The 23,770-nt window shown below is 44.1% G+C and overlaps 1 protein-coding gene across 1 annotated transcript in view; it reads left to right on the top strand.

The window, feature by feature from the left end:
* skib (v-ski avian sarcoma viral oncogene homolog b) overlaps nt 1-22,771 on the top strand; it is a 31,162-nt gene extending 8,391 nt beyond the window's left edge. Inside the window, exons 2-7 of the mRNA XM_062404299.1 lie at nt 18,763-18,876; nt 19,013-19,116; nt 19,216-19,451; nt 19,972-20,246; nt 20,335-20,565; nt 20,664-22,771. Of these exons, the coding sequence (XP_062260283.1) occupies nt 18,763-18,876; nt 19,013-19,116; nt 19,216-19,451; nt 19,972-20,246; nt 20,335-20,565; nt 20,664-20,885 (1,182 nt within the window). The 3' untranslated portion in view covers nt 20,886-22,771. The remainder of the gene's footprint in view (nt 1-18,762; nt 18,877-19,012; nt 19,117-19,215; nt 19,452-19,971; nt 20,247-20,334; nt 20,566-20,663) is intronic.
* The last annotated feature ends 999 nt before the right edge of the window (nt 22,772-23,770 follow it).

Here is a 23,770-nt window from a genome sequence, read left to right as displayed (position 1 = left end):
TCTTAGAGCACCATGTTTGTTTTCTTTCCGTCTCTGGCCCTCTGCACATATTCTATAGGCTCACAAACACCACAGCGCTGTTAATCTCTCTGAGTTTTTGGAAGGGGTCAGAGCTTGGGGTTTGAAAGGCAGAACAATCAGTTCAGTGTCGGTTGAAAAGCTGCGAGCCCCCGTGTGCTCTTCAGACCAGCTCGACATGCTTTCTTGCGGAGATGGAGCAATGCAGCATTGTCAGCAGGCACCCGTATCAAATGAATTCAGCACAGCTGTCCTGGCAGACTCTTTTGCAGCGAGGTGATGGGGGGGCAGTTATTTATTCAGTATTACAGTCACCCCAGGATCTGTCATGGTCCCTCTCCGCCACAGCATCATCTGGTCAGGTGGAACCTTCCCTCCATCGTTGACCTTGTTCTTCTTGTTCACTACCTCATTAAAAAAAACAGACGACGCCGTTCCTCTGCAAATGCATCTCAGCGAGGAGTCAGCCGCTTGCCCCGCCCTGCTCTCTCTCTTCCTGTCTGTATCGATACAGCGGGGGCCACATTCACAGAGACAGGCGTGCAGATGGGCCACAGTGGCTCACATGCTGAGGACACCTCTCTCCTCACTCCCCCTTCCTCTACACGCCCTCTTTTCTTGCAGGTGTCCAATAGTCACAGGGTTGCCCCGCACTGTGCTCGCTGTGCCGGCTGCCCAGCGGGGCCACCTGCCTCCCTGCGCTCGGGGCATTGACAGGCGTCTGGCTTTATTTCCATCCAGTCGACGAGCGCAGACACAGACAGCCGTGGCCTGAAATAGAGCAGGCCCACCCTTTATCCTATAATGAGGGGACTATTATAAGCCCTGTGTCTTAAGCAGTATATGGCCGGTGTCAAGAGACGAGCTAGCACACACACATCATCTTGAAAAACGTCAAGCTGCTTTTCAGATTATCAACAAAAACAAGTAATCACCTCTCCTTTTGGCAGCCTTAATCTGCTGCACAGGAGTCAGTGTTTTAGTGTCAGATCATGTGACCTTTGACGAGCTGATCAAGCCCTTTAACCTAAGCAGCTTAGAGAAAATATGAAGATTACCTGACAGTTTTAACTGGCCACAACACAAACAAACACAGGATAAGCAATTCACTGGTGACCTAGGATCAGTTGATCGTGTTGAATCAGATACAGAGATGATGGTCTGGTCGCTGGCATCTGTCCCATATGGAATGTATGAATTATTCCAGAGGTAAGAACAGGCCATTGTTGGTGCACTCATCTTCACAAAGATGGCCATCTCTGCATGTCCATATTTAATTCAGCCCTTTCAGCTGCTGAACTGTACAGTCTGCTGGTATAATGAGTCCCTCCAAAGAGATTAGTCGCTCTATCATCAACGTCGCTCCCTAATTTCTCTGCCTTTGTTGTGGTGCAGGCTGTGCTAAATGGGATAAAGGGGCTTGGCCGGACACAGTGGGAGGAAGTGGCTTTTGTGTTGCCAGCAGGTGCAGTGGAATGACAGTGGGGATTTTTTGGAGGACGTATGAATGTGTGTGTGTTTGTTCAAATGCATGGCTGCATGTACACGTGTGTGCATGTCTGGCCGGGACAGGAGGGTATGTGCTCCCTGAGTGCCACTGAGATACACCAGGAACCTCTGGAGCTCGACTTGAACCCTCAATCACAGGGCTCCTCGGGGGTTTGCAGTAAATTCTTCAGGCGAATGGTTTTCTCTCCCCTTCCTCCTCCTCCTCGTTTTCTCTCTCTCCGCTCACATCTGGTGAACAGCGCTAGCACCCCTGTCATCTTTTACTGCGTTGAGGTCATTTCCACCCTATCGGTAAAGTGGAAACACATGATGTACAGGGTTCGGCCTTAATGGGGTGGGGCTGGCATGGACCAGCACTGACACAGCTTTACAGCCAAGAGCTGCCAAAACAGCCTTTCTGTGGAATGTATCCAACTTCCAAATTAAAGACATTAGGGGTAAATAGTGTTGCAATACTTTCATTACCCGTTGGACGCAGAACTACTATAATCAAGTGTGTTTTTTTTTCATACATGTTAATGTTTTGTTCTGTAGCGCATTGTTTTAGATGTTTTCCGTTACAAGATGGAGCTCAGCCTGCAAGAGCAGCGGAGAAGGAAGAACATGTCATTCATGACGCATTCAAATTAGACGACCAAGCATTGTTTGGACTTATAATGAAAACCAAACTCTGCAAGACATGCTTCTCCTTTCAGCGTTTTTGTTTCTCTGGTCCAAGTTTTATTGACGAAATTCTTCCCATCACATGCTTTTCCGTCTTAATCCAATTTTTTATTCCAGCCGGGGAGCTGGAAAGTCGGGTACAGACTCTGCAGCAGCAGATGCTTTGGATATAAAGGGTGTGTCCTCGAGCTTAATTGGGATTCTCCCTTAGCAATAATGTGGACTTCCTCAGTTCCGTTCCCCGCTGCGCCATTCTTCTTCAAACGCCTCACACCACAGCTTGCAGTGTTTGTCATTGTCAGGAATCTGTGCTTGTGTCATTTGTGAAAACTCAGCTCTGCCATCTGACACATACTGCTGGATTTTCCTGACGGTGCACGATTAGTATCAGCTTCATGTGAATTATTTCTTCTGTCGCGTTGACTGCTCTTTAAAGTAACCTTGTCTCTCTTTGCTTGTTACTATCTCTTTATTCCGGTAATGTCATGAAACCACAGAGCTAAAAACATGTTTTCCACTGTCCGATAATGTGTTGCTGGAGTATCTCTATGGAATGAACAGTTTTTAAAGGAGTTTCTCTGTCCCACTCCGTAGATGTCAGTGTGTCTCCGAGCGAATTCCAGTCACACTGTGGTTTCCATTTTGTGGTAGACAGAGCTGCAGTGTAAAAAGGGGTTGGCCTGTAGTCAGTCAGTCACTGCTGTCTGTGGACTGACTGCAGGCAGAGTGCACGGCTGCTCGGAGCAGCTGCATGGATTTTTATTCCCGCCGTCCAACAGGACTCCATCATAGACTGCAGCAGTACACGCGTTATTGAGGGCACACACTCCTGTGCTGCATGCCTCTGTCCTCATTACCTCTGCAGCAGCTCGGCTCCCCGCCTTTGTTCTCTCTCTTGGCTTGAAACTGGAGAATATGGAGAGAAGTGCTGAGGCTGCAGTTAGCTCGGCTGCCCACAACTTCTGCTGCACAGGAGAAAACATAGCACAGACAGCCAGCACCCCCCAAAGCCCTCTTGTCTACATATTTCCACAAAGCCAACGCTCAGGGGATGCTCCGGTTTAATTCATCATTCCTTGACTTGGATGTCGTCTGCGTTTCCAAGTGTTTCTTACTCTTGTCTTTGCTGCTTCTGTCACTTGCCTGGATTAAATGTTTCACTCTGTGGTGTATCTGTGCGTTGCCCCACTGACCAAATGCCCTGATGGCCAATCTGCTGCGTGAAGGGTCTCATAGACTTGTTCCTCCGAGGCGTTAAACAGCAGCCGCGCAGATTGGCTGGAGGCACAGTAAACTTTTATCACACTAATAACCCATAGTCACAGCTACCCTAATGGCTTAGGTAGCCATGTCAAGGGTTGCCTGGAGGTCAGGTTGAATTGCAGGACATAAACCGGTAGAACAAATAAAGAAAGAAAAAAAAAAAGAGGAGGGGCATCTGAAGTGAGCAGAGGGTAAGAAAGTTGTTATAGGAAGAGCAGATAATCACTTTAATTGATTTGTCGTAAAAGGAAGCCATTGATTTGGACTACTCTGTTATGAGTAGGCAATCCGTGGCCTTTTAACCCCGTTTCCCACCCGACTCTGCACCCTCCTAAAACTTGGACTCAGCCCGAGCAATGCCGTCAAAGGGCACAACTCCCACACAAGTGACAACTGAGTGAAAAGATTTCGCGCAGCACTCGATGAAAACATAGCTCACAGAAGTCGCAGAGTGAGACAGGGGGATTTGTTAATGGAGTTCAGATCTAAACTTCTTTTTCTCGGATTCCTCTCCCTCTGGCTGAGGTGAACGGGTCTTGAGAGTGTTTGTTTTAGGTGAAGTCAGTGCTGGAACAGAATGTTGTGAACCGCAGGCCAGACTGTGGTTCTGCGGTTCAGCTTCGACCTGAATGCAGACGGCTCTGTTTGTTTTGCTTTTCCGTTTCTCAGGGAGAAATTTGGACGCTGCCAAAGTGCTGCGCTCACACCCAAGGCACGCAAATAAAAACCCCTTTTTACACAGAAAAAGAAAATTGTACCTGGGTGTAGTCGCGCCACATCTGGACTTCAACACTGCCTCAGCGCAGGGGTGCACTTCTTCCACGGCCATCTCTGCTGTCCGGCTCTCATCTTGTAAAAGGGCTCTTTGGGAGATGAGATGGCATTTGATTGTTTCCGTGGCAGGATGTTTGTGTGTTTTGTTCCAAGCCTTTTCATAAATAGCAGTTTTTATGTTGCTGAGGTCAACTGGTTTTACTAGACTGGAGAGGCAAGTCCAGAGGCAAGGAGGCCTCCCCGCCATCTGGCAGCCATAAAAGGGGGAGCAAGAGGTTTTTTAGTGGGGGTTTATGGGATGGCAGGGTGAGACACTGAGGGGAAGAGAGACAGAGTGGATGGTGGACTCTGGTTGCCCCCGAGCTGCAAAGCTTCCTCCACAGTCTGAATGACAGGTCAGAAGTTCATTGCCTTTTTTTCACCCTGCATCTGCCTTGTAAGGTGAGGGAGGTGACGGTTGGTTCAGAGTTCGAGGGCAAAGGAGCGGACGTCACTGTGAAACTGTTAGCACTGCCCTGAATAAAGATGTATTCCGGTCCAGAGATCCTCCTTTTGATTTTATGAGCTTGCTGTATTTTTTAAAAGTGTTTCAGAAGAATGTACCTCAGCGCGTGTGTGTGTGTGTGTCAAGCCGACAAGCTTGTTAGGCTATGCAGAAAATCAGACCTGAGTCCTACAGATGGTGCAGAATTATGTGGCTGCATAAACACTGGTGATTCAATGGCTTGGTGTTGCTTGGGTATGTGTCACCCTCTGCACCAAAGTTTTTCTGTGTGCGACTGCAGATATCTTTTTGTCCAGAAACAGCCCCATCCAGTCGGGTGGCGACTTTATTTCGTGTGCACGAATGACTGAAGTGGGAATAACAATATTGTTAGGCCATGAAAATACTGGAGTTAGAGCCCGGTGAGATTGTCAATGGAGTTTTCAGAGATGAAGACACTCCTGAGAATCTCAGTTATGTACTGCTGGAAGAATTCTCCCTTTTTTTAAGAGCCCAAGCTGGAGCGGCCTGATCCATCTGACGCTGGAGGCCCGGCCTTATAGGTTTTCCAGAATGGGGTTATCATTGCAGAGGACTGTGCTGCTTTGCTGACTTTGGCACTGATACCTCCCGTAGAGATTTCATCTTTTGTTATTCTGCAGCTGAGATGTGTTAACCCTTTAGCCCCTTCAAGATATTTAGCTAATCAAAGGATGCAGAGCTTTGTAATACCAACTTCAATCGTGCGAAACAACATTATTTGTATTGATGTATGCAATATGAACCCTTAAATTGAAAAGTACGAGTGAAAGTCAATATATTTTTTGTGTGAATTATTTATATTGACTTTGATCTCTTGCCAGTTTTGGGGCTGGATTTTCAGACCCTCGGCCGCTTCACACACTTTGTGTATGAAGAGAAGAAAAGTGCTGAGAGCAGAAAGAACGAGTGTGTGTTTGGCAGGCACGCCCTCGTAGGTTTCTGTGTCACTCAACTCTATTAAATTTTTAATCATTTCCTTGCTGTGGTATAGAGCTCAACATGGGCCTGCTCAGTCACACACTGTTAGGTCTCTCATGCTCTGTGCACCTACCCCCCCCCCCCCCCCCCCCCCTCGCCCCTCAATTTTCTGAGAGTCCAACACCACAGTACAATCTACATACATATTATTAGATTATTGGAGTGTCTCCAAAATTGATCGTGTCAATGGGATAAAATGAACTCATAATGCTAGAGCATTGATTGCTTTTGACAAACTTTGAAGAAAGCATCAAAGGCACCTTCAAAAGTAGCCGCAGTGAAAGAGACCCACTGAGAGCCTCTCAAATTTCTTCGGCCTGTTTATTCCCTCACATTTTGCATCTTGTCAGCATCGCAGGCGTAAAGAAAAGAAGGTGAAAGTGAAGCGTTGGCCCCTGATTGAGAGGCTGGGAATGAGGGACTGTTCTCTTGCTTTAGTGGTTCCGTCCACTGCAGTGATTCAGGGGATAAAAATGTGGCCTGTGTCTCTTTAAGAGCGCTGGCCTGTCTGCAGAATGCATCAGTCCTGTGGAGCAGACACAGGCCAGCAGGAGGAGGGGGGCGAAGGGAGGAGCGTGGGGCCGCGCAGAGGGAGGAACAAAGACAGGAGGGAACAGCCGCAGTCTGGGCTTCCAGCCTCCTGGCTAGACTGCTGAAAGTTATTATTGAGTTCCTGTGTAGGACCTCCCCTCCCTGTGGCATACTCCTCTGTGCTCACTACGAGGTAGACGGGGAGTGCGGGAGAGGCAAAGAGAGAAGTTGGCAGCCTCCCATGCTCCTTTGCAGTGACCTTATATGCAACAAATAAAGGATCATTTTGTTTGATTCTGTGTTTTAGCAAAGTTGAAGCCTCTGAAAGCCTTTGAAAGGCTGAGAGCATGAGCCACACATGCTAATGGCCGTACAGCTGCTCGACAGCAGCTGAAACTGCAGCCGAGCTCGCTGCCGTCTTAAGTTACAGTTTCGCAGACATGTCCTGTTTTCTTAGGAATGGCCTTAACTAGTCAAGACAAGACGGTTGACGGTTCACCAATGAGAAAGCGGTGAACTAAATCCTCTGCTGGCGTGCTAGGTGATGAGTATGATTCAAGGACAGGTGGTGGGAGCACGTCAACGACTCTCAGTCCGCTTCCAGTAACTTTGTCTTTACAGTGAGCGGCAGCCATGAATAAAAAAAAAAAGGTGCCTTCTTAAAACATCAGAGTAGAAAGAAAGAGTTTTAATCGTATTTTTAGAACAAGCTAGTTTTGCATTTTTGGCAACACTCTGTATAATTACTTTCATGTAGGTTATGTTGTCTGTGTCCGGCCTAGAGAATTGCTTTTTGGGTAAAAGCCATGGACGTTTCACAGTTGTACACATGATGCCCTGTTCTCAGGCCTGTGCCTGCCTGCAACACTAATCTCTGGCCTGCCTTTCCCTTTAGTGGCTACATTAGAGCCACACAGCGCCTGCGTCCTTCCAGCTCAGCCCACCAAGAGAGTGACAGACTTTTACGTAACGCTCCGTCCGGTGTATTTGTTCTGAACCTGCTGTTGCTTTAAGCAAGGCTCCGTCAGGTTAACAGTACCCAGCTGCTGCCCTGTCCTACTGTACTCAACGTGTCGTGGTTCTGGCCCACGAAAAGCCTGAACGCATGCAGCACCTGAGGCTCGGGGGGGGGGGGGGCATGGCTGTTTCCCTCGCACATATCTTCCGTAGCATGTCACATGCAGCATGTGCCCTGATTAATCCCTGCATGTGTCTTCATTCACGGTCAATGTGATAATTCGGCCTGTGTTTTAAGGCCATTCCCGGGCAGCGTTTGCAGGAAAGCTGGGCGAGGGGGGGGGGGGAAACCCTGGCGCTGCAATGGGTATTTTGTGGAGTTCTGTTTGTTGAGTCAGAGCTTAGCTGGGCTCTACTGTTATGTGGTTGCCATGGAGAAAAACACAGGCTCTTGTGCAATAACATCATCCAGGAAAAGACATTTCCAAGAAAATTTCAGAGTCAAGAAACAGACGGCAAATTGCAGAATTCATGAGGTGCTGCGATCCACCCCCCCGCCCGTTTCAGCTCGCCATTTTAGAGTGCTCGTATTCATTTTATGGAAGCTGTGAGGCGCGAGCCCTCTCACCTAATTACTTCTGTAAGCAGATATGTTTTCCTAACGGAGGAGGGAAACAAAACCAGTGTTTAAGGATGGAATGTGTGATCTTAGGAGCGGATGTTGTGGGTGTTTTATCCCCCTATTTCCCTTACAGACAATTCCTCGAACAAGTGGAAACAAGTGAAATGCTATTTGATCTCTGTCAGATATTACTGTATACACATACTCGAGCTGTGAGGCCCCCGTACGTTTGAGTCCGACCGTCACTCTGCCAGAGAGAGGCGAACGGTTGCAGAGGAGACAACTCCCAGTGTAGTTTAGAAAATGTGTCGACAGTTAATTGGTTGAAACACTTAAAAACCCACTGGCTTTCTTCATTTTTTTCTCCTTTCATCCACGTCAAGGCTCCTCACCGCTCTTTATTATGAGCGCTTTACTCTCAATGTTTTCTGCATTGGCCCATTTGCACTTTTCAAATAGTGCAGCTCTCTGGTGGATGCTGTTAAGTGTGAGAAAAATATGTGATATATAATGGCGACGTATAAAAAAAGGTCTGACCCTCTCTCTCAAGGTTATGCGCTAAATTCGAAGTTCAAAGCTAATTCTTTCGACGCCGTGAATCTGCAGCACTTAATAGTATGTCATTGTTTGAGTGGTCAGACAAACAAAAGGGCTGCAGATTGGGTCTTCTAACCTGGAGACCATGAAGGCAGCATTTCAGCAGAATGCTATCGGAGCGGGATCTATAAATTTCAGCAGGATTTATTACCTCGCTTCAACCAATTAGCTCCCGAGCGGTTACTCGGCACGGCGTTGGTGAAATGACATCACATGGGACCCTGTGAGCAGTGACCCTAACTTCACCTCACCCCCTCACAGCTTTTATGGCCCCCTCCCCTAAATTCCCCCCTCTGCTCCCGTCCCTTCCCCTCACACCTCTTAACCTCTGGTATTTATCCCATTTTCATCTTTCCAAATAAACCTGCCACCTGCCCTCGTCTCCACTGGCTGCTCGGGGTGGGGCACGTGGTCATGGGGCTCAGCTTACCATGAAGCCACGGTGGCACAGACCCCAGCTCAGCTGAACGGTGAAGTGCTTTACCAAAAAATCATGCTGATTTGTTCATGGCTTAAATTAGCGGCGTGTTACTGTGTCGATTAAGAACATTTCTGCGATTACATTTTAATGATGGCGTCTAATGAAACTCAGTGTTAGTGAGCAATATATTATAATAGACCTCAATCCAATTAACCGATCCGTCAATTTATTTATTGAGAAAATAATTGGCAGATAAATAGATGATGAGAATAATAATTAATTGCGACATGGCGACAAGACATAACCCCTCTGAGGATCAACTGATCCTCATCAACGAACAGGAATTTCATATCACTTTATTAATTTTAACTAAGAGCAGGAAAAAGGTCCAATATCACGAGAGTTTTTTTTTATTACTGATTTAAAAACATTACATACAAATTGTTTCTCAGGATTCATTAAGGACAATGGTGAACAGTTTTATCCGCCTGTACTTAGTAGTTAACATGGAGCTCTGACCGTCCATCTGGCCCGTCAATCTCTCGGACACTGGAGGTCTAGACCCAGTGATCCTTCCCTGTTGCAACCAAACAGTCTGCGTGCGAGTTGCTCTCCCTCCCCTCCCTAAAGCCTCCTCCTGCCCTGACTCCTTCACCGTCTCTCTGCCCTGCGAGGGAGACGCAGAGGAGTCATCCAGTACCAGGTACTGCGGGTGATATAATGGTCTGTGTATTTGGAGCTGTTACTGTTTGGGTTGTGGAGAGGTTATCCAGTGACATTTTAATCGTCTTTCCGCCTTCTTTCCCGTGGCATTAGTATTAATCTGCGGGATTAAAACTCAGCCAGTCAGACATTGGACTTACTGTCTTGTTATAGAGCAGAGGGGTAGCGTGCTAACGGCGAGAATGGCGGCGCACACACGCGTACGGGCGGGGGTGTGTACGGGCGGGGGTGTGCTTATCAGTGACCAACCAAGGTTTTCAGCCTGGCGACATCCGTCCACTGATGAGAGAGAAGCTTGGGAACACGTCGGACTGCCCGGGAAGGGACAGAGCTTTTCTTTTTGTATTTATCAGAAAGAAACCACCGATTTTAAGTTGTCTCTTTTATTCCCCTGCAAATACAAACCCACAGATTTTCAACACTCCTCAACCTTGTATTCGTTTATTACTGGATCTATTTTAGTACGAGCCACTACCAAAAAAAAGGTCTTTTTACTTTTCATGGAAGATACTTTTCAGTTTCTGAAATCCGTGTAACGTCCTAATGGTCTCAAGAAAAGCATCATGATGAGACATTAAACATAATCTCATTATGGCCCATTACATTTGAAAAATCAGGGCATTTACACACTTAAAGGGCGAGAAACATGGGAAATGTATAGGATCTAGCATTTTGAAGCTTGGGGACTAAAAGTCAGGATTTTGGCCTCTTCTGCTTCCATGTCAACCATTCATCTTTTAATTTGACCTGAGGAAGTCCTCCTATCCTTGATGAATGTCCAATACTAAATCACTGGAATTCCATTTAAAAGAGCTCTATTAAAAGGCTTAAATATTTTGCAATTCCTCTATCGTGAACCTTTGGTTCGCTCCACTTCTTGGAAAAAGAGAAAAGACCTCAACCTAGATATTTCTTTTTGTTGGGAAATACGCCCATCTATTTCAAAACCCTTCTGTACTTACCCAGAATTATTGTTCAAATTAAGCCAAAATTACAAACATCTTTGTTGTGCGTCCTTGTTAATATCATCAAGGCAAACTGAGCTTCGTTCTTTTTATATTTAGAAATCACATCCTTGATTATTTTAGACAACAAATAAGCTGTCACTGCTGGTGGGTGCAAGAGCTACTGTGTTCAATCGAGAGCTGTAAATTCTAATCTACACATTAGGAATCATACAGATGCCTTTTTAAAACCTTGAGTATTGTCTTAAAAAGCCAATGTGAATTATAATAACATTGAACGTTTTATCATCGTTTTATCATGAGTTACAGACCTTTTTTAAAAAAAATACCCAAATGCATTACCAGCAGAAACTCAGATGAGGGTCAGTGTAATGCCTAGGGATTAAGCTTGCATGGCAAAGATGGTGTTGGCACTGCTGCACAACAGAGATCAAGTTCTGTGAAGGCACGCACACAACTATGGAAGTCAGGATACAGCCACAGAAACGGCATCAAACGTTCTGCAGTGACCGCTGTACCATACTTGATAGAGTTTTAAAAATTGCTAATTGGTTTGTAATTTTGGAGCAACACTCTCTCTATTTTAGGTGTGGGGAGGATTCTCGAACACGCCTGGTCTGGAAACCATTTTAGAGGCTCTGAAAAATACCTTCTCATAGCTCGTCCCTTAATTCAGCTCAAGGGCACGTAGACAATCCGAATCACGGCAGAGTATTCCAGTGGCGTTGCAGCTGAAACCATCTGGTCACGGCCGTTCTTCGATCAATACATGCTGGTGAATAGGAGATGAGAAAAACAGCCGCATTTACATAACTAAATATTTCATTTGTTTGACTCTAAGCCAAAAACAAGGCACGTTAGTCTTACCCTCAACAAAAGCAAGAGAGGCAATTGGCTTATAAATTGAATTTCCTCACAATATCTCAGACGATTTCTTTTTATTTATTTATGATGTTCTTGAAAGTTGCGTGAATGTGTTTCGAGTACTAAAATTAATGTTAGCACTTCATGAGAACTAAATGAAATCCTATAAATATGTCATCTCTCTCTCTCTCTCTCGCTCTCTCTCTTTCTTGTTAACCTTCATCCCCTCCGGCCTCCTGGTTAGCACTGCAGCTGCTCCTACATTATAAGTGTGCTAAATGTGAACAGAAGCATAAACACATTGTGTGTGTGTGTTCCACATCCTTTTGTCTTCCGTCAGATTTTGCAATGTAATGTTTAATTCTCTTATTCCAATAGTGCAGCAGGGGGCTCAGACAACTATCTGCTGAATTTGGCGCTATGTACATCTATAAATACACCAGTCGCAGAGCATGTTTCATTTCCTAAGATTACTTTGTTTCACAACCATACCAAACATGCTCATGCTAATAATGTGTAATCTGCAGGGACATCTGTTTCTAGTCTCGCTCATGTCTTTTAGTTTAGGGTTTCCATGTCTGCTGAAATAACTTATGAGCCCTTTTTCACCGTGAGGTCATCCTCTGAGGGAAAGGAGTGCTTGGGACTCTACTATCAACACACTGAATGAGAGGCAGGCAGGCAGGCAGGCTGTGCGGGCGGCCGGGCATGTCTTGCTGTTGTTATGGCTGCCATGTTTGGACCTGAGTTGGAATTCATTTCCCGCTGCACGGTTGTACAATAATCTTCCTTTTTGTTTGCTCTCGCCAACGAAGTGCTCTTTTCATGCACCGGCAGGCAGTTCAACTTGAGTCATGAGCAAGTTTTTTCATGTTTAGGAAACTACAAATGAAACATGTGTCAGCAACAGATTACTTTATTGTGTCTTAATAGTTTCATTCACGTTGGATGACTTGTATCATTGTACTGAACGAAGTGAATAATGTGCATTATGTCTTCAAAACAAAAATAGATTATATTTAAACATATCAGTCTTGTCTCTATATGAGCCCCAGGCCACAATCTGTTAAAAGCAATTATTTAACATGAATACTGTAATAAAATTTCAAATCAGGGTGTGTATTATAAGTCAGTGTAAAACATTACTTTTTATTACTTCTTTCTATCAACATCTAATTATAAATTCAAATGTGAAAGATGTGGATTATTATGATGAAACCAACGATAGGCATTACCAGACTCTATGGAGCTTTGAAACAGTTTTCAGTTCCATCTAATCTTCGACCACTTTAAGGTTTTCAAAAAAACTCTAAAAATACACTGACAGTACTTGCTTAACACCAAACAGCAGAAAGACAAAGTTAACAACAATATACTGAAATATAAAAGAACAGTTATAGAGGAATATTGAATGGTAGAGACCATAACAGAGCTAAAGGAAAGTGATTATTGGAACTATATTCATTACAGGGACATCAACTAAAACCCATTAATATACTGATCTTTTTACTGATTGTTTCTTTAATTTATTGCAACTTTTACACTCAAGTTAATTCAAGTTTATTCGTAAGATCTCAAAACCATCAACCTCAGATGGCTCCACAATCTGTACAGCATATGACACTCTGTATCCTCTGGCCCCCGAACAGGAAATACTCCACCAAAAATAAATCTGAGTGGAGATCCATGTTTCTCCACACTGTAACTGTACAATATGGAGGAACCGAATGACACCATAAAGTCAGACCAACATATGTTAATGGAGTTGTGTAGAAATGACCCCAACTGGTTCCACTGAGGTCAGGAGATCAATACATTTCCACACACGTCTCACTCTGTGAATGGTGGACAACTGGAGAGCACTGCTTTAATGCTCCGCTCTCCTGCCTCGCGGCTATAAGTGTCAAGCCGTGTGGACCTGATGGGTTATTTTCTACCTTTAGGGACAGCAGCTCATCCTGCGTCCACCTCAGACCTCATTAAGTCTCAATCCTAAAGACAATTAGGACAATCCAATAAGCCTTGCTGTAATGCCAACCTTATGCCAGGACCCGCAGCTCCCTTTGAGTGTCCGCGCTGTCATGGCGGAGTTCAGCTACACAAACAGTATATCCTCAAACTGGACACGGCGGAGACAGAATATATTAGGAGGAGACGTGGATAAATTAAGCGAAGATTTACGGAGGGGAAATGGGAGCTTGAGCTGCATCTATGCGGAGCAGGGATGGAGTTTCAGGGGTATTCTGGGCAGACACCAATAATTTCCCCCCAGCTGTTACGAGGTGACCACGGGGCTTTATATAAATCAGGGGACAGTCGTACGATTCGCGCGGTGAGAGTTGAATAGAGAGCTCGAGGCATCCCTGCGACCGTCCACACCGAACCGCGGGGATCAGATTACTCCAACTAGTATTCTCTCACTTCCAACTAAGGCCGTCGGCCGAGCGAGCCGTGCCAGTTGGTGTGCCCTTGAGTGAGACAGCGCCCCACTAAGCACATGTCGATCTGGGGATTACATTTAGGGGTTTAGGAGGGAAAAGGAGGTCGTAATCTGAAACTGTTGTGTCTTGTTGCTGTGCACTTTTCTTAATGCCATGCTGTCATGCAGCATGCGTTGGTATTGTATGACTGTTGCCCGAGGAAGTTCAGCGGGGGAAACTATTTTTGTCTCAGCAGATAAGTGCTGCCCCATGTTTTGTTTCTCGCTGGTTGTATTATTATTATAATTTTGTATTATTTATTCAAAAGATTTAGCAGCCAACGGATTCTGCAGGTTTCACCGTCATTGTCTTTCCTGTGTGACAGACATGAACCATTTAAAGACTCGCCAACGTTTCCACATTACATGAACAGAGCTGAAGATATTAATAGAATAGTTCAACATTTTACATTTTCATTTGCTTGCTCTCACATATTTGTACAGTGAATATGAAGCTAAAACAAGCAGCCAATTAGCGTTGCTTAGCATTGAGAGTGTAAACAGAGAAACATATAGCTTTCCTGACTAGTTAAGAAAATCTGTTTTCTTTATTTTGGCGAGATTTTAGTATTGTGCACAAACATTTCAGCGAAGAAGACCAACAGGGTGAGAAACTGCAGCGTACAGTGGTCAGACAGGTTAGAAAGAAAGTGTGTAGAACGGTAAATGTAGCAAGGTAATTAACCAGCGACCTTGTTCCCCTTTTCTACCTGCAGTGACAGAGAGATTAGAGAGATTCTAGATCATCCTGTGATAAACTAAAAATAAAGACAAACCACATCTCCACCAAGGACCAACCTGTACCATTTGTACATGTGCATAAATATCAAACTCTTAAACATGCCAGAATTTTCTCATCAAGATCCATAAATTCAATGAAAACGTTGATAAAAACGCTTTTTCTCGCAATGTTTTCACCAAAATGTAATGGCTTCTTTCCTGATCCACGAAGCATCCTTCCAACAAGTGTTGTGGCAATCCGTGTAATCGTTTTAACGTAATCCTGCAAACTAACACACAAAAAGTGCAGCGGGAAAAATAACCATCTTGGCAGATCTGGAGAAGAAAAACAACACAATGCATAAACTTTACTTTAGGAGGAATAAGGGCCTCACCCTAACCACACAACTTACCACCTGTCAAGTCTGATACCTGGTCAGCCTCTGATCCTTCAGCGCTTTTCAATCAGCCTCCTCTTCCCCTCTTCATCTATCCACTTTCCCACACTTCCTCCTCTTCAACCTTCTCTGTCTTCTACCGGGGCTCCTGCTTATCTGTGTCTGGCGGCAGCGGCAAACTGAAAAAAGAGTCCCTATCAACAGCGTTCACAGTTTATGCGTCAGAGAATGTTACATCAAAAACTAGGCTCATTAAACCGGTCAGAATTTAGTGATAAGAATTTTTTTTTCTCTACAAGCATTTGTTAACTAATCTCTGCAGAGTGAGTTCTGGTGTAATCACTGATCAATGATCAAATATCGTTCATTTGCTCATCGTTCAAGGGAAATAACAGTTCAGCGCTCATCACGCTCCAGTTAGAAATATATCGACACATTATTCTTCGAGCAGGTCAAACGCCGCGCTCTTGGAATAGATATTGATATGTTTCCCATGTGCCCTATGTGTCTCTGTGAATATCTGCCATGCCAGCATGAAAATAGCTGGGGCTTATCCTGGTATTACCATGCCATTATGTTGCACTAATTAAAAAATAAAGCAGGTCTACTCCTGCCCGGCCGCTATTAGACAGTATTTAGCCTACAGGTTTGCTTTGAAACGCTCCCTCATTACAGGGCCTCAAAGAAATATCATACAATAGCGAGATGAAAAGGGCAATGCTTGAATGGAGTCTTAAAGGGGAGGCTGTACTTGGCCTTCAAGTATACATTCCTTCAGCTCAGTGCTTCCTCTGTGGTCCCGCTCCCCCTGGCCCACCCCCCTCCCACTCAAGACTCAGTTCCCACAGGGGACGCAGCCAAAGCAAACTCCTCCGACGAAGCCTCCCACTCTTACCAGGGAGAGATAGACTCTTGCAGAGAGTGAGTGAGGGAGTGAGAGAGTGGGGGGGGGGGGGGGGGTTGTCCTATCATCTGGCTCAATGGGACCTGCTAGGCAGTAGAATGTGTGAGGAGGGTGTTATGACTCTGTGGCCATGCTATGTCTATGATGTGGTGGTGAGTAAAGCCTGTGCGGCTGCTCTCCTGTGAGGTCAGTGTCAGATTTAGCCAGCAGGTCCCTTGTGGTGTCTGGGAGTGTCTGTTTTCTGACTCTATTATGTCTAGCACTCGTAGCCTTCCTGGAGCTGCAGACCTCAGCGTAGAAATAGCAGCAGACGGAGCGACATCCTTTGTCGGGAAAACAACAGTCACGTCAGTAATTACAGAGTCTGATTACACCAGAGCAGCAGTTTCTTAGGAAACCACTGGCCTTGAGTCAGGCAGGTGAGGGGTCGAGTCACCGCCGCTGAGCCGCACACGCAGTCAGCGGGAGGTCTGGGGTTAGGAGACGGTAGCTAAAGCAAACAGTAGTTGTGCTGTGCATGGATGGGCGTGTTTAATGCGGTGACTGGTTAGACAGGTAGAGACATTTGTGAGTCAGGGAGATGTGAGGGGAGCGTCCAGACAAACACAGCACTTACACCTGAAGCTACACAGCCTGCGGTTCAACAGCACTTTTAATTCTTCAATATAGCAGTGCAAATTATCATTATTCATAGCAATTGATTGACCTAATGATCAAATCAAACAAACATAACCTTAGAAATCTGATTTATTTAGTTAAATGTGTATTAAGTCAAATGTTGGCTATAATAATAAAATATATATTTTATTATATACATTATTATAATAAAATATATATTTTATTATTATAATGTATAAAGTGATAATGTGGAAACATCCTGACATTGTGAAAAAGGGAGAATCTGCAGCTCTTCTTCTCTTTATGAAACTCTTTAGCTCGGTTTACCTCTGGTTTTCCTGTTTTGGTTCAAGCTCACAGCTCCATAGCATTATTTTTTTATTTCCAGCTGGCAGCTGTTTTGAGTGAAAAGCATAAATAAAGACATGGACACAAAAATAATTAGTTATAATAATTACCAACTCTGGAGCTTAAAGAAATGGATAAGTGTTAAGATGGCAGTGAAAGAACACTTCAATAATGAGTGTGAGGGGGCTAACTACTTTTAACTGCATAAAAGTATTTTAAGCAGTCAAAGGAATATTTTTTTTGCAGTAACCTGTGGGGGGTCGGCACTCAATTTATGGTTTAGTCCATAAAATGCCATAAACTTCACTATTTCCCATCAGATGATTTGTTCTGTTTCATTAATGTTCCAAAAAAAACCTGCATATAACAATTTAAACTGTTAAAACTTTAAAACATCAAACCACAGAATATATTATTTTGCCTGATAAATGACCTGAACACTTTGTCATCATTACCGTTAAAGCTCCTGCTTTCATTATTAAAGCTCTTTCAACAGTTGACTATTGAAATACACTTTTTTCGGAACTGCAGCCGACCTCAGTTTCTGTGGTTTCAGATCTGTGGTGCCAGACCTGAGTAACACACTGTACCAGATACACATATGCAGGTCTACACCCACAGCCCCCTCGCCTACCCACACAACACCCACACATTGCTGCACGCAAACACAAACACACACACACACGCACACGCACTCACATTCACACAGCATCTGGATTTCTGTAAAAAAAAAAGAAAAAAGCTGTGAGACATGATTCATTACCGACCAGGCTTCTCGCTTAATGCTAAATGAGGTTTGTCATTTCCATCTTGAGGTGATTACTGTACACAACGATTAAGCTCTCACAACGACATGCAACCCTGCAGGAGTGTTTCCATTGAGGATTTCGAAAGTACACAGAGAAATCATTTGTCTTGAATCGCACATGCAGGCGAGGAGAGGCGAGTGTTTGCCTCTCCTGAAGGCAGAATGTCATAGCAGTGAGTAAGAGCGAGGCAGGCAGGTCTGCGCTGGCCTCTGCGCCTGCCTAGGTAAACATATCCCCTGTCTGACAAGTGCAGACCTGAGGGCTGAGGAGGTTAGCTATCTCAACACACGACCCTGGAGCTTGTCTCTCACACACACAGACAATTTAAAATATACGAGAAAGAAGCTCCTGAGACTCCGTGTTTTGAGGCAGAAGTGTCCCTCCCTGATGCACAGTCTGCCTCATGCATCTGCAGCCCTGCATTAACATGCATCCCTCTCTGCACACTGCAACGTGATTGTCTGTCAGATCGGAGGGCAATTACTTTACTTCGTCTCCATCTCTGTCCACCGCCGTCTGCTTCTATATCGCAATATTTCTGTGGTTCTGGGAGTCGATCTGCTCCACCTGACGGCGCCTCTTCTGCCTGGCAGGGAGCAATGTAGCCCTACTGGCTGCCAGCCAGACCAGCTTGAGTGTCTGCTCAGCTCAAAGCCCTGTGCGCACACTAACACACACACACACACACATACACACACACACACACAGGGACTTGCCAAGCTCAGAGACTGAACGCTTACACAGACACATCTTTTATATCCTCCTTCCCTCCCTGTGACTTCTCCACTGTTTTCTTTTTCCTCTGTTTTCCACCTCACTGTGACTCTGTGCTCTTGTCCTGCAAATATGAAATAAGGCTGAGTAGAAAAAACAAAAGAAATCATTTCTGGCAACACTCATGTTCTGCCAAATCCACGCGTTGCTTATGAATGATACCATTTACAGTCACACAGGATCATTTTTAGAAGTTGTGGGCTCTTGAAATCTCCACAGTGCTCCGTGATGTAATATCTGCACTTTATCTCTGCAGAGGATGATGATGATTAACCATCTATTCTCTCTCCTCTTCCCACAGTCTCCCAGCCCAGTCGCAGCCAAGAGGTCCAAACTCGACAAATTGCAATCTCCATCAGCAGAAAAAGACAGGAAACCCGACTGGTTACAGTCCCTGTCCAAGTCTGCACACAAGGTGAATTGCGTGGACTCGTCTATATGTGACCTCATGTTTCATTCTTGTTAACTGAAGAGATCACATCTAATGTAAAGATTCCAGAGGTAGTTAATTGTGGGTTGATCCGAGCTTGATGTTTCATTTGTTGTTCCAGGATCTGAAACAAGTCCAACTGAAACAGAGGCCCTCTGCTTTCCGCCCCTGGTCTCCGAAAGCTGCAGAGAAAGAGAAACCAGCCTCTCAGAACGAGGTGGAGAGGTGAGTCATCTGAAAGCTATAACAGTTTCACATGTACAGACATAATATCTGAACTCAGTAGAGTGAAATGTTTTTAATCCACCTCCACTGCTTCCATAGGTCGTACTCTAAGAATCAGGAGGCTTTGACGGATCCTAATCCGACACTCGCTCCCCTGGTCCATCCCAGGGAGAGCCACGCTCCTGGCAGGGGACTGACAGCCATTTCCAGGCCGCCACAGGAGCTGCATAATGGAGACGTACAGCCTGCAGCAAAACCGTCCCCTTCCAGTCCCTGCAAACAAGCTGACAGCATGGACACCGATGGAGAGATTGATGTGGACGACTGCGATGATCGTGAGTGCCACCTCTCACAGGGAATAAAAACTGAAAGAATCTATCCCTCACAGAGGTCGGCCTTTATAACACACATATTTTACAGTTACAACTTTTATCACGCATGATCCCCACTGGAAATGAGCCATGGCAGAGCTGGTCTGGGGGTGACTCCTGTGCAAATACGCCACCAGGTGTCCAATGGAAGAAGTGCAAGAAAAAATAGAATTTTAGATTTTTGCTGTTATGAGGCTTTAAAAAATGGGGCGTAAAGGCAGAGTAGCAGAACCCATTTGAAATAAATACGAATTTGATGAAATAAAATATAGCTATATCCACACACATGGATGAAGCGTTGTAAAAACTATTGTAAAAGTGGGCAGAGCTTGAAAGGATTTATAAATAAAGTAGAGAGGTAAATATAATGGATAAATGGTCGCAACATTTAGCTGAAAATAAGAACAAAAAAAGCACCCACATTATCACAACATTCTAACACATTTGACACATTTTCTAATATAAAATCTCTTTATCTCCCTAGATCCAGTGCCACCCGCCTCCCTGGCTTCTCCTCCATCAGCCTGTACCAGCGTGTGTCAGACTCTCACCCCTCAGAGTGTCCCTCGAGCTCAGGAGGGACCTGTCTGGCTGTCAGGGCCTGTTTGCCCAGACATGGACTCCCTGAGACAGATGCTGTACGCAGGCCTGGACAGCAAAGAAGCTCGTGAGAAGCTGCTACAGGAGATTGTCAAGATGAGAGTGAAGCAGGAGGAAAAGATGGCAGTTGCTGTGCAGGCTAAACGCAGCCTACAACAGGTAAGACAGCCCTGCTCCTGTGAAGTACTGTGATCTGTTCATGAATGTCAGCGTCTCAAACATGACATTATTCCGATGTTTCTCACAGGAATTAGAGTTTGTGAGGGTGGCTAAGAAAGGACGCCTTCGTGAGGCCATTGAAGCCAAGCGCAACCTGCGGAAGGAGATCGAACGCCTTCATGTGGATTGGGAGAGGAAGATGAGGGATGCAGAGGAGTCGTGTGAGCGGCTGAAGGGAGAGCTGGAGAGGGAGAGGCAGCTGCGAGTCTGTGACAAAGGCTGTGAGGCAGAGCGTCTCCGGGTCAAGTACTCCACTCAGGTGAGACGTCTGCAAGATGCCTGACCTTAAACAGATTATGGATCACATCCTGCACATGTGTTTCATTTACTCTAACTGCTGTCTGTTGTGCTTCGCAGATTGAAGAGCTTCAAGTGCAGCTCCAGCAGGCAGAATCGGACCGCGAGCAGCTGAGGCAGGAGCTCCAGCAGGAGATGGAAGCTCGGCAGAGCCTGGAGAGCGTAGTTAAAGACCTGCGAATCCAGCTGGCGCTGCAGGCCGACGGCAGCCCCCCCGGAGACCCCAGCGACCCAAACACAGATAAACACAGACAGAGCGCACAACTCACCAACGGATCCTAAAGTTGCACATTCAGACCTGGAGATAAGGACTCAAAACAAAAGGAGTATGATTAATGGACTTTATTGCACCTCCTGTTATTGAAAAGAGACTCGACAGTGGCAGTTTTGTAAGAGGAAAAAAAAATCTGTCATATATAATATGATATGATATTACATGATATTATTATGACAATATATGAATATAATGAAATGAACTGGAAAGTAGCATGATGTCTCCGCATGTTGTCGAGCATTAGAAAGACTTCTTCAGCGATGAACACATCTCTCCAGTGACGTCAGACACCTGACGCTGTCCACGGACTCTATTTTGGTATAAGCTATCCTACGATGTGCAAATATAGCCACATAACACTACTTGAATATGAAGGGAAGGAACAAGTTGCGCCTGGTGAAACACGATCAGATGACGAAACTCTCGGTGCCACAGAATATTGGTACACTCAAAGGTGTCATTGCAGACCACTGGAAACAAGAGACCAGTTTACCACTATTTACTTTTAATATCCGCTTGCTTTTTATAACTGTGTAGAGGATGTACTTTTTAAGAAATATTGCTTGCGCAGCACTGTTATTCCACAGGCAAGAAAAAACCATCCATATTCAAACATGTACGCGTGTATACGAGCTTGTCTACCTTTTGTATTTTATAAACCTGAAGTATTGGAGGTTACGTGGGCTGCCTTCAGGTCCACCACTGTTTTATGCTTTAGATATTTTATGGAAGTGTTACTTTTTAATATTATGACGCAACTTTTATTTGTTCTTTGAACATTGTTTTTTTTCCAGTAATGTTTTTTGCAACCAAATCATGTGATTAATAGTTAAAATTCTTGCCCAAATTAGTGCAGATAAGTCTACAGAGGCCCTTCTAAAAGAAAAGAAAAAAACTTGGACGGCTGCCTGTATTTGTTGAAATGCGGTACTTCTGATTTTCTATTGAGTATTGTAAAATAATTTATATTCTATAATAAATTGCTGCCTATTAACAGAAAGCATTCATTTTTAGTCACTGGTTTTAGGCTCTTAAATCAACAAATGCTGTTTATATGAACAACATTTCTACATATATACAAAATATGGATATATATTTTTTTACTTTAAGAAAAGGAATTGCACTTTTTAAAGAAAAGAACCTTGCGTTGTGCATTGTACTCCCTGTTACTTTTTTTTTTTAAATCCCAAGTTAACATGAACTTGGAATTTAAGCATACTTTCCCTCAGTATCCTCTGATGTACATACAATGATATTGTAAATAAGATATTTGCTGGTATGTTTGCTTGCTCCAGACTTAAAATGATTATGAATATTATTTCTTGCTCTTACTTGAAACCAAAAAGAGACTATATTTGGATTTGCAATTTCAATGTCGTATCCCTGAATATCATTGCAATCACAGGGCATTTACCAGAATGGGTGGTAAACCATAAATATAGTCACGAACTTGACCTATCAGTAGAGTTTGTAGATTTGAAACAGATTATAATTTCTCCCTTGATTTTGTTTATTTGAGAAGAATCTTTATTATTTGATGAATTATAGAGTATATATTACACCACAGACCAAAAACTGAATAATGGATTTGAATTCTCTGCACCTCCAACCTCCCTTCAAATAGAGTAGAAGCGACACCTTTTCGTGGTTTCAACTTTAGGTGCTCTCGTATATATATATAAATATATATATAGACAAGATACACTTTTATGTCTTATCATTATGATACCCTCGCTCAGTATTTGTTGGGTACAGTGTAATAGCAATATCCATTTTGTTAGCTGATACTGTTGTAGTTTTGGTTTGGAAGTGAGGTTTCACTTGCCTCTTACAATGTTTTTGTTTTTCCTTAGAAGAACTTGTATAATACCCATTAAAATCTAAATCAATCCTACAGGGTTCTCAGGAGTGTTTTTCTTTTGTACCACAATGGAACCAGTGTGTGTGTGCGTATTTGTGGTTGTGTTTTAAGCCGTGCCAAAAGCATGAGCTCCAATGTAGGCTCCATCAATTATTGAATGGATTCTCATAATATTTAGTAACGATTCTGACATCATGTTCCCCAGGGTATTAAACGTGACCAGGTATGCAAAGGACTATGCTGATCATCTGACCTTTCCTCCGGTGCCACCAGCAGGTTGACCTTTCTGTTTGAAGGAAAATTTATGACCAACAAATATCGACGACGCGTCTCAAATTTGTCCCACTATCCAGAAAATGAAAATCCTTTGTGCTAACACCAACAACTTGCGCATACGGAGCCGGAGTCTGTGCAGTAGTGATTGGAGGAATGGAGCCATGGCATCAAACTCGTGACACATTTCACCTCGTTTTTACAGCATCAAATAAATAATCAAAAACAAACTTACTGGGAAAAACGTGCACCTCAATGTACATCAGTGTAATAGGAACTACCTAAAAGGACAGAAACCATATTTCTTACCAATTTAACTTTTTAGTTCCATGTCCCATCTGCTAATATGGAGGAGGTCGGTTTATGACTTGGCAGCCAGCCACCAGTGGGACTTTGGTTTAGGAGCTGTCATGTTTATATATAAATTCAGTCTATGGGGGGAATATGTTAACATTTGAGCATTTCCATTTTAAATGAACATTTTAACAAATCTATAACTCAACTATTTTCAATGACACAGGATAACATTTCCTCAGTGGGGGTTTGTCTATCAATTTATATAATAAAATAAATGTGTACATTGTCTCATGTCTCATCTTGAACCAGAAAGACTAACAGAAGAGTTCGGTTTTCATATATGCATGTAATAGCACTAAATTAAAACAGAAAGCTTGAAATACCAGTGATAGTAAATCTACTTGTATATTTTTTAATTAACAGTAGATCTTCTTTTAAATGCAGTAGATGAATGTGTACATG

This window comes from Platichthys flesus, chromosome 2 (genome assembly GCF_949316205.1).
Source record: "Platichthys flesus chromosome 2, fPlaFle2.1, whole genome shotgun sequence".
In the NCBI taxonomy this organism is placed as follows: domain Eukaryota; kingdom Metazoa; phylum Chordata; class Actinopteri; order Pleuronectiformes; family Pleuronectidae; genus Platichthys; species Platichthys flesus.
This window is presented reverse-complemented; position numbering and strand designations above follow the sequence as displayed.